Source organism: Bombina bombina, chromosome 4 (genome assembly GCF_027579735.1).
Source record: "Bombina bombina isolate aBomBom1 chromosome 4, aBomBom1.pri, whole genome shotgun sequence".
Classification (NCBI taxonomy): domain Eukaryota; kingdom Metazoa; phylum Chordata; class Amphibia; order Anura; family Bombinatoridae; genus Bombina; species Bombina bombina.
The window spans coordinates 337,616,926-337,629,252 of NC_069502.1; the positions used below are offsets into that span (position 1 = coordinate 337,616,926).

Below are 12,327 nucleotides of genomic sequence, written 5' to 3' on the forward strand. Positions count from 1 at the left end.
ACCCCTATTGAAGAAAAAGTGATGAGCGGTCTTGTAACCTAAGTTACATAAAATGTATATTGAACAAGACATTTTTAAAAAAGTTAGCAGGCACTTCTACCTCGCTTTAGATAATAGCGTAATGAAAAAATATTGCTATTATTCAGTGAGGAATTAACCTAACATTAGCATAGACTTGACATTCACAAAATTACTGTATTGCCGATTCATGGCACACATGCTGAAAATAATTGATTCTGACCCAACATACTGTATGTACTATATTTGAGCAGCAACAACTACTGTTCCTCTATTGGGTCTGTAGTATCATATCAACTCCTCTACAAATGTGGAATATATTTTTATATAGCAGATTATATCACATCTCGCATCAGAACTGCCTGGGTGTAATCTATATACATTTCTTGCCTGTTACTTGCAACAATGTGTTGCCTTTGCTAGTATCCAAGAGAGAATGGATACAGACTACCAATCAACCATGTATCCCATATGTATACACACAAATACATTGAAAGCCTGTTGATGTGGATATGTGGAACCGGGTGGGCTCTTTAAATAGGTCCAGGAGAGGAATGGGTAACCCACTGAGGGAGGGTATGTTGGCTTCATGGCACAAAAGGAACACAAGGTGACCCAAATGTGCCATGTAACCCTTCCAGGAGACAGTAGACCACTCCCCAATGGGGCCTGGTCCACCGCCCCCCAGGGTCAAGTCAACTCCCTTATCTCACGTACCCCTAGTATGTATCTCCAACCTAGGTGAGCATTTTAAAGTCCGGTGGTGAATTTAAACCACCCGGTATTATTGTGCCCAAGCGGTACATCCACCCGGCTTCTCGTTGGAGCAATGTCTTATCCCGGTCACCACCCCTGTCCAGGCAGGGGATATGATCAATTAAAATGTATCTAATAGAAGATACTTGGTGACCCATTCGTGCACAGTGTCTTGCTACCGGTTGCTCAGATTCCCCAGTCGTGAGTGCCATTCGAATTGCCCGCCTATGGTTGGCCATCCTCTCCCGGAGCGTACCTATAGTTTTGCCCACATAGAACCGGGCACATGGGCAAAATAGCAAATACACCACGTGAGTGGTAGTGCATGTGATGGAATGCTTGATGGAAAAGACTTTATTGGTATGTGGATGATGGAATGTTTTTGTAGAGATGAGCCCATTGCACATAGTGCATCCCAAGCATCTGTATGATCCTTTGACATTCCTATATGCTTTGTTCTGATAGCAGTTCTGTGGGTCAGTCTTGACCAGGATGTCCCGTAAGTTGGTACCCCTTTTATATGCTATTATCGGGGTGAGGTCCTGAGAGAAGACCAGTCGTGTATCTGATTGTATCATGGGCCAATGTTGTCTTAAGGCCCTTCCTGCTTCAGTAGTGTTGGGAGCAAACGTAGTGGCCATAATTAATTTTTTAGATTCACGACCTGCAACGCTCCTATTGATAAGGCTATCCTGGGTAGACTCCATCACCTCTTGTAATATGTCTTCCACCATTCGTGCCTTATATCCTCTTTGCAGAAATTTGTCCCTCATCAATTGCAACTGTGAGACCCCTGTGGCCCTGTTAGAGTTATTACGAATCACCCTAATAAACTGTGACTTAATGATACCTTTCAATAATGTCAGAGGGTGACAACTATTGGCGTTCAATAAAGAATTACGATCAGTAGGTTTGCTATAAAGTGTAGTGCCCAAGGTATGTTCCTGTATAAATATATTCAAATCCAGGAAATGTACCTGTGTATCACTATATGTGATCTTAAATCTAACTGGTGTTGCAGTGTCATTGAATATGTCAAACCAATCCTGTAATGCCTGTTGTCCCCCCCACCACACTAGGAAGATGTCGTCAATGTACCTGACATAAAAAATGATGGATGAAATGTCAGTGTGCCACAAATGTTCATTTTCAAATTGGGACATGTAGATATTGGCGTATGATGAGGCCATATTAGACCCCATCGCTGTGCCTGCTATCTGCAAGTAGAAATTACTCTCAAATCGAAAATAATTACGGTTTAGGCAGAATTCCAATAGAGTCAGTAAATATTCCACTGGGGGTCCATCATAGGACGTGCTTTTTACCAAGTGGTCTCTGACAGCAGTTAAGCCAGCAAGGTGGGGGATGATGGTGTAGAGACTGTTGACATCCAGAGTAACCAGGATGTCACTAGTCTCCACAGCCACCCCCCCCCCCCCAGTTTGCGGATCAAGTCTGTAGTATCCAGAATGTATGATCGGATATTTCTCACTGTGGACTGTAGTAGGATGTCAATAAACTGTGCTACAGGTTGTGTAAGTGATTGGATAGCGGAAACGATGGGTCGCCCTGGTGGATGCTCAAGGGTCTTATGGATTTTAGGGATTGTGTATAAAATGGGAATTTATATCTGATCCGATATGTATTCCTGCTCAAAACCAAGTCTCATAGTGTTGTCGAGTTCAAGTTTAAACCTAAAAGTGGGGTCACATGTGAGTAGTTGATAGGTGTCAGAATCAGACATCACAAAGACCGTTATGAGACTTATAACCCAAGATATGGACTTTGAGAGGACACGCAGGGCTTGGAAACAAAATCTCGCTGACAATGAAAGAAAGGCTATTCGAATGTTGCAAGATGACCACTCTCTAGTCATCCGCCCCGCGGATAAGGGCGGGGCCATCGTTTTGATGGACTATGCAGACTATAGGGTGGATATCTTGCAACAGCTGTCTGTTTCTGACACCTATCAACTACTCACATGTGACTCCACTTTTAGGTTTAAACTTGAACTCGACAACACTCTGAGACTTGGTTTTGAGCAGGGATACATATCGGATCAGATATATGACTTTTGTACTACACAACATCCTAAAATTCCCATTTTATACACAATCCCTAAAATCCATAAGACCCTTGAGCATCCACCAGGGTGACCCATCGTTTCCGCTATCCAATCACTTACACAACCTGTTGCACAGTTTATTGACATCCTACTACAGCCCACAGTGAGAAATATCCAATCATACATTCTGGATACTACAGACTTGATCCGCAAACTGGGGGGGGGGGTGGCTTTGGAGACTGGTGACATCCTGGTTACTCAGGGTGTCAACAGTCTCTACACCATCATCCCCCACCTTGCTGGCTTAACTGCTGTCAGAGACCACTTGGTAAAAAGCGCGTCCTATGATGGACACCCAGTGGAATATTTACTGACTCTATTGGAATTCTGCCTAAACCGTAATTATTTTCGATTTGAGAGTAATTTCTACTTGCAGATAGCAGGCACAGCGATGGGGTCTAATATGGCCCTATCATACGCCAATATCTACATGTCCCAATTTGAAAATGAACATTTGTGGCACACTGACATTTCATCCATCATTTTTTATGTCAGGTACATTGACGACATCTTCCTAGTGTGGCGAGGGGGACAACAGGCATTACTGGATTGGTTTGACATATTCAATGACACTGCGACACCAGTTAGATTTAAGATCACATATAGTGATACACAGGTACAATTCCTGGATTTGAATATATTTATACAGGAACATACCTTGGGCACTACACTTTATAGCAAACCTACTGATCGTAATTCTTTATTGAACGCCAATAGTTGTCACCATCCGACATTATTGAAAGGTATCATTAAGTCACAGTTTATTAGGGTGATTCGTAATAACTCTAACAGTGCCACAGGGGTCTCACAGTTGCAATTGATGAGGGACAAATTTCTGCAAAGAGGATATGAGGCATGAATGATGGAAGACATATTACAGGAGGTGATGGAGTCTACCCAGGATAGCCTTATCAATAGGAGCGTTGCAGGTCGTGAATCTAAAAAATTAATTATGGCCACTACGTTTGCTCCCAACACTACTGAAGCAGGAAGGGCCTTAAGACAACATTGGCCCATGATACAATCAGATCCACGACTGGTCTTCTCTCAGGACCTCACTCCGATGATAGCATATAAAAGGGGTACCAACTTACGGGACATCCTGGTCAAGACTGACCCAAAGAAATGCTATCAGAACAAAGCATATAGGAATGTCAAAGGATCATACAGATGCTTGGGATGCACTACGTGCAATGGGCTCATCTCTACAAAAACATTCCATCATCCACATACCAATAAAGTCTTTTCCATCAAGAATTCCATCACATGCACTACCACTCACGTGGTGTATTTGCTATTTTGCCCATGTGCCTGGTTCTATGTGGGCAAAACTATAGGTACGCTCCGGGAGAGGATGGCCAACCATATGCGGGCAATTCGAATGGCACTCACGACTGGGGAATCTGAACAGCCGGTAGCAAGACACTGTGCACGAATGGGTCACCAAGTATCTTCTATTAGATGCATTTTAATTGATCATATCCCCTGCCTGGACAGGGGTGGTGACCGGGATAAGACATTGCTCCGACGAGAAGCCGAGTGGATGTACCACTTGGGTACAATAATACCGGGTGGTTTAAATTCACCACCGGACTTTAAAATGCTCACCTAGGTTGGAGATAAATACTAGGGGTACGTGAGATAAGGGAGTTGACTTGACCCTGGGGGGCGGTGGACCAGGCCCCGTTGGGGGATGGTCTACTGTCTCCTGGAAGGGTTACATGGCACATTTGGGTCACCTTGTGTTCCTTTTGCGCCATGAAGCCAACATACCCTCCCTCAGTGGGTTACCCATTCCTCTCCTGGACCTATTTAAAGAGCCCACCCGGTTCCACATATCCACATCAACAGGCTTTCAATGTATTTGTGTGTATACATATGGGATACATGGTTGATTGGTAGTCTGTATCCATTCTCTCTTGGATACTAGCAAAGGCAACACATTGTTGCAAGTAACAGGCAAGAAATGTATATAGATTACACCCAGGCAGTTCTGATGCGAGATGTGATATAATCTGCTATATAAAAATATATTCCACATTTGTAGAGGAGTTGATATGATCCTACAGACCCAATAGAGGAACAGTAGTTGTTTCTGCTCAAATATAGTACATACAGTATGTTGGGTCAGAATCAATTAATTCAGCATGTGTGCCGTGAATCGGCAATACAGTAATTTTGTGAATGTCAAGTCTATGCTAATGTTAGGTTAATTCCTCACTGAATAATAGCAATATTTTTTCATTACGCTATTATCTAAAGCGAGGTAGAAGTGCCTGCTAACTTTTTTAAAAATATCTTGTTCAATATACATTTTATGTAACTTAGGTTACAAGACCGCTCATCACTTTTTCTTCAATAGGGGTTTATAGACACACTGTTTAACCTTGTAACCCAGCCCGGACACCGTAGCGGGATGTCTACACCGAGATGTGTGTTTAGACGTTGCTATGGCAACCACTACGATCACCGTGTATATAGCTCCTCTTGAAGTGATCGAGTGAGTCTTTTTATGAGTTGGTTAAATATATGTTATTTGTCACACTTGGTTGTACACTACACTTGTGAATATGTGTTTTATGCACCTAGTCTGCACTATAATCGTTTAGATCGTACTACGGATCATTACACTATACACATGTAGTTGGACCTGCACTGCCAGGAAGGATGTGTAGGCTAATGTGGATTGATTAACTAAAGGTATAATTTAGATATTGAGTGTTGTAAAATTGTTTATTTGACATTCGCATACTGGATGTGCTGTGTTCGACAACACTTCCGGTCTTTTTCACATTACCTGGAACGCATGGCTTGCGTTCCAGTACAATGCTGTGGAGATTGAGTTCACTGATTATACACAGGTATTACTTGTTATCTTTTAATTTTATTGTGTGTGTGTGTATATATTGGCCACTTTTTCACTTGTATGATATGCTGATGAAGGGGAAGATATCCCTGAAATCGTTACATCAATAAAACAATACTTTGTTTTTTCACCTTGCAAAAAGACCTGTGAGTGCATTTTTCTTGTAAGGAGTATATTTTGCATACCTGCACCCAGGCGGATGTCCTTAGGAGGGTAAAACACAGCTAGATGGACGGTATTATATATATATATAAACCATGAAGCTATTATTTACTTTCCAGGTTCGAATTATAATCATGGCTAAAACAGATATTTATCTTTTACAGTATAGGCTTTAAATCTTTAAAAGACTTCCAGATAAGTAATGATTAATGAACCAACAGCACTGACAGATAATGCATATATTTTACATACCTTGGGAAAAGTTCAAGTTACAAAAGATAAGATGAAATTTAAGAAAGTGACTCATGCATTTATATAGCACAATGTATCTCATGTTCAACAGCCCCTGAAATTGAAGTCACTTGCAAATAACTGTACTTAGTAATCTGATGAGAGTTTGTCTTATGATGTTATCTTTAGTGACTGTTACGTGACAGAAATACTTACTAAGAATAGCACTGTTTATATAACATTGCGAGCATTGATCGTTTACCATAATGTACAGCTCATATTTTGAAGCAGTAGTTAAAGTAATCTGAAATCAAGACCATTTCTAAAAAATGATTACACCTAATCAGCGCAAAGTGCACGCAGCATACTGGTAAGTGTGCTACATGCATAGAGGCTATTTACTAAATCAGTGCCCATGTAAATGCACACATCAGAACAAAGGGATCTCTGCTTTAAAATGATGGCTAAAGAATCTGCCGTAAAGCAGTATGCTGGTGATATAAAAGTACCAACATCCAACCATCATTTGTGTCCCTTTAAAGGGACATTAAACACCTTGAGATGGTACTATAAAATTATAAATCATATATATATATAAACTCTGCAATATACGTTCATTGTTTATTTTGTCCCCTTTTCCTGTAATTCCATTCTGAAATTGTGAGCTAAAATGGAAGTGCAGAACACTGTTATATTCCACACAGCCTGCACATTATAGTGACCAATTTATAACTATCCCTAATTAAAAACAGCAGAGAAAATAACCTGTTACAAAATGGCAGCTCCCATTGTTTAATATACACTAAAAATGTACTCTTATTTTGTCAATATTTAAGTAACTAATTAAACTTTAAAAATATATCAACATGTTATTTTCAGACTAATCTTTTCTTTGAATGCGTCATTCTATCTAGCATTTATTTAGGGCCAGATTACAAGTGGAGCATGAATTTTCACACAATAAATAACCAGCAATTACAAGTATAATTAGCGCTTATAAAATGAATCAGAAATCAAATCTCTGGTTAATTTTATAAATGTGCACCAAATGCCTCCAAACTTAAGTGTATTTTTTTTGTGTTTTTTTTAAAGCAGTTGGGTTTTTAAAAAAAAAGAAAACTGCACTTTTTGAGGGGTAAAGTCAGTGGCTGTGGGGTGTTAGAAAAAAAAAAAATGGCACTGAAAAGTGCCTTTACATTGCAGTCTATGGGAACTCTGTGTTCCCAGTAAATATATCTGTATATGTTTATATACAGATATATTTATGTGTTAATATGTGTATATATATTCATATACATATATATTTACAAATTGCTGCCATCGCTGTGCTACTTACCCCCTTTGCTGTGCTTTGTTTCTGTGCCGTGTATGACAGCATCAGAACGAGGTTCCCATTGGAGCCTATGGAAGTGCACTCTAGTGAGTGCAATGTTTCCCACCAATGCATTGCTGTCAACTTGTAATACCAGTGCACATTAATTTGTATTGGTATTACTAAGTGGAGAACAAATATTGCTTTCACGAAAGCGATATTTAGCGCTCCACTTGTAATCTGACCCTTAGGGTTTAATGTCCCTTTAAGGATTGGAAGTCATTTGCAAATTAAGGACAAATTATTTTTTTCATTGTGTTTTTGTTGTTTTATGTACCCCTAAATATGTATATATTAGTACACTTCTGTCATTTAAGGGGGCAGTAAACACCTTGTAATTACAAGACAAACAAAGGCTAAACATTTTAAAAATTAACATCTTGTTTGCTGCAATTGTTTTTCAATAGCCCAACTCCGCCCCCCACTTGCCTCATTTGGGGGAGCTTATCTGGGCTTGAATCTGAAGCTGGGATGTCTAGCTATGGCCTTTGTGCTAGAATATATTTTATTGTTCTGTTTTCAGTTTCTGAAAATTAGGAAAGCCACAATTTTCAGAGCTAAATTACATTAAAAAGGGGGGCAAAATAAATAATTAACATATATTCACTAAAACCTTTTGTATTAAAATATCAAGGTGTTCTTTAATCTGACAGTTGATTTGTATATATGTGTATATTTGTTCTTTATGCAATTACATGTTTAAAAAGCAAATTCTACAAACGTCTGCAATTGTCACACACCTGCTGAAAAAGAAACATGATATGGATCCAGAGCTGTGGTTGTCGGCTGAAGAGGATAAAACTTGATTTGCTATATAGGCAGTAGTGGCCCTTGGTTGGACAACTGAAGAACAACTTTGCTACACAGCTTTTAACGGTATCTAGAAATAAATATACACAAAGTAATATTAACATAGCCCAATTCCCTGAAGAAAAAAAAAAAAAAAAAACAGAAAAAAAAGTAATTTTCAATAATTCCAAAAACATATATAACTATAAGTTGCAATGATTACATAATAAAAATAATGCATGGATTATTCAGTAAAGACTGCTGATATGTAGCATAAATGGTATTGAACTCGTTATATATGAAAGATAATATTAAAATATATTTTATGTATCCTTTACTTTCAATACATCTTGCACAAGTGTCCAACTTTGGGTTAACATATTACTGTACTACATTTAGCTGCATTCCTCTACTATAGTGATTCAGCCTTTTTTGAAAAAGCCCAAAATGATGTGACAATACTCATTTCTCAGTTTTAATATTATCCTGGTGCTATGGTCTGTTATACTATTGTAATATTATATATAATAAAATAAGATCTGCAGTATAACTTCACATTAATCCAACATACCCAGGAATAATGGACTGTTAATGGCTAAAAGGTAGTAATTATTATTTCCTATATTTTTATAAATAGATTATTCATTCTTCCATCCATCTACTGTCTCTAATTATACTGTGTCATGTGGTCAGCAAGGGAAGAACATATAACCACATTTGTTGATAAACTTGGTCACAGTGCAGCAGTGAGACAGACAACTTCCTTTTTTCCCCCTTCAGCCTAAACCTTCTCAGAAAATAATAATAATCACTATTAGGGGGTATCCACAGTATCTGGACAAAGGTTTTGAGAGGCTGAAGCAAAATTATTTTTTATAATTCAAGGGACATAACACTACATACATTTTATAAGCATGGCATTGAGGTTATTCCTCATCTCCCAATAGGCATGGGTGCCGCTATGCTTCACCCCTTAATGACCATGATGTACCATGTAAGATGTTGGTCATTAAGGGTTTTCTTGTTATTAACAGCGCAGGTAGTGGAGGCTCCCTCGTAGGTGCACAGGCGCATGTGAACCTACAGAGACAAAGGAGAATATTTTTTGGGGGCTGAATAAATATATATTTTTTTCAATAGCCCCCATATTGGAAAAATTATATTTATTCACTCAGCCAAAAAAGATCCAAGCTAGACTGCATTTTAAGAAAAAAAAAGCCTTTTTCTTTTTTAACCGCACGTGCGGCAGGGTCTAGATGCCTGGAGGACCGCTCAACCCAGCCTTTATCCTTTCTTAAAGGGACATTCCGGTCAACATTTAAATGCACATAGATGAGTTACATCTTTTAAAAGAAACATATTTGCAATATACACGTATTAGCAAAAATGCTTATAGTAAAAGTTATCACTGTTTTAGTGCTAACATTTTTCTCTGCACGTGCATGTGAAGCATAGCAAGATATTCTCAGTGCACCAGCATTTTAAGTACTGCAGCTGCTCAGAGAGACAATAGGGCTTTTATCATTTCAGCAATTAATAAATTGAGTCATTAGCAGATGGTACAAGCACCATAGGCTCTCTGACCAAGTGCTATGTTTAAAATGCTGGTGCACGTTGCATACTTAAATACACTTTTGAAACCGCTATAACTTTTATTAGAAGCATTTTTGCTAATACAAAAATGCTTCAATTCAAAACTGTAATGCATCCATGTGGATTCCAAATGTTGCTGGAATGTCTCTTTAATCACACAGTTTTTGCTGTGCGAGTGAGACGCAGACGTTATTATCACTCGCCAGGTCACATGATGAACAGGTGATGAGGCTCCTCCTCCCCTCGTCGGCAGAAAACTGCAGTGCGGGCTAGTCTTTAAACTGTGAGGAGCTCCTTTAGTTAGCTGCAGACTAGTTGTTTGTTACTAGATTAGTTGTAGAAAGTTTGTAAAAAAAAACCAGCAGTTAACTGCTGCAGACAGACAGGAAACCTTTTTTGCATATTATAAGGTTTTAGTTTTTAGTCAATCTGACAGCTACATTTACTTGCATTAGCTGCCACCCAGTTTGTTTGGCTTTGTCAGTTCCAGACTGATTGTGTCTTCTTTTAAATATATGAAGACGTGGTGGATGGTGGAAGCCATATATATATATAATATATAGATTTATATATATAATATATAGATATATGATATATATATATATATCTATATATACACACACACACCTATATATATATATATATATATATATATATATATTCTTGATATTTATGCACTCACTGCCTTCAGTTAGTATACAAATTAATCCGGGTGTCTCCAACAAACAATGCAAACACAAGGATCCAAATATGAGGGCACTCACAGGATTTAATTCACAAAAGTTTATTCAACACTTGTTTCATAATCCAACATTTTCCATCTGATAAGTGTCGACATTTCGGCTTATAGTTCAAGGACAATCTTTCTTGGTTAGAAATAAAAGATCAGCATGTGTAACACCATTGTGTAGCTGTAGCGTCGACAATTATCAGATGGAAAATGTTGGATTATGAAACAAGGGTTGAATAAACTTTGATGAATTAAATCCTGTGAGTGCCCTCATACTTGGTTCCTTATATATATATATATATATATATATATATATATGCAAAATAGAATGCAAAATAGAAATGGCTGCAGCACACCAAGTAAAATTTATAACATTTTTATTACAAGCAGTGAAATACAGGCGACGTTTCGGGCTTCTGCCCTTTCTCAAGCCAGGGCAGAAGCCCGAAACGTCGCCTGTATTTCACTGCTTGTAATAAAAATGTTATAAATCTTACTTGGTGTGCTGCAGCCATTTCTATTTTGCATATTAATACCTGTCAAGGTGAGACAGAGGCTGCTTGCACCCTTACCTAGAAGTGAATTGGTGCTGGACTTTAACTTGTTCGTATATATATATATATATATATATATATATATATATATATATATATATATATATATACATACATACAAAAAGGTATACAGGAAGTCACTAACGGGTCTTTCCAATGATAAAAGTTTTCTTTATTTGTATAAATCAAATAATTTACTAGTCGACCTTTCGGCTGATACAGGCAGCCTTTTTCAAGACAATCTATAATTTAAACATACAATATGTTGTTCCAAGGTGCTACAAACACTGTGCACATTAGATTCTTATATAACAATTTTTAATGAACCCAAATAAAACCCCACCACAATCACAAAAAAAGCACAAAATATATTATTTTAATCCTTAATTATAAAGTTAAAATATATGCACAGACATATATACATAACAGTGTTCACTATGATCTCACCAGGAGTGTAACTGATACATTTAATGTCAGCCTATGTTATAACCAATCACTGAAGATTATTAAAGCAAAGGGGAAACTCTGAATACACATTATATACAGCATCGCAACAATGTTGCAAATATTATACCAATACAAGACTATGTCGTTACGGTAATATGTGTAAAAGTCAGGCAGAACCCTATCAAGGAAAACCGTGAATAGCATACCACAAATTAAAAATATTTTATCAACAGTTTAACTGTATTGAAATGCACAAAGAATAGCTACCTTAGCGTCTAGCCAATATGGCTTCTCATGCCGGCATTCAGCTAAAGACTGACTACTCCGATTTGAAATAGCCGCTGTAGGGCTTACGTTATTATAGAGCGTGTTCAGGGATAGGCCGACTGACTCAGAAGTGTGTGACCTAACTGACCAATCCTGGAATAGAGAAATACTCTCCAGTTGCAGCCTCTCGCTACGGAGCTTTATACTGTAAACAAGTAGTTATAAGGAGACCCAAAATATGTTCAACTTGAGACAGTCATAAAACAATTGATCCACATATAATAACAAAAGAAATAAACATAACATATGAATCCCTGCCCTCTCAGTGAACAACATATATATGACATTTTTCACCAATTATGAATTATATAAGAGCGGACCCTAGTGACTCAAGCCTTATTATGAAATGCATATGAT

The 12,327-nt window shown here is 38.0% G+C and overlaps 1 protein-coding gene across 1 annotated transcript in view; it reads right to left on the bottom strand.

The window, feature by feature from the left end:
• Positions 1–12,327, bottom strand: part of VEPH1 (ventricular zone expressed PH domain containing 1) — a 971,752-nt gene that overhangs the window by 259,956 nt on the left and 699,469 nt on the right. Inside the window, exon 15 of the mRNA XM_053711791.1 lies at positions 8,271–8,410. Within this exon, the coding sequence (XP_053567766.1) occupies positions 8,271–8,410 (140 nt within the window). The remainder of the gene's footprint in view (positions 1–8,270; positions 8,411–12,327) is intronic.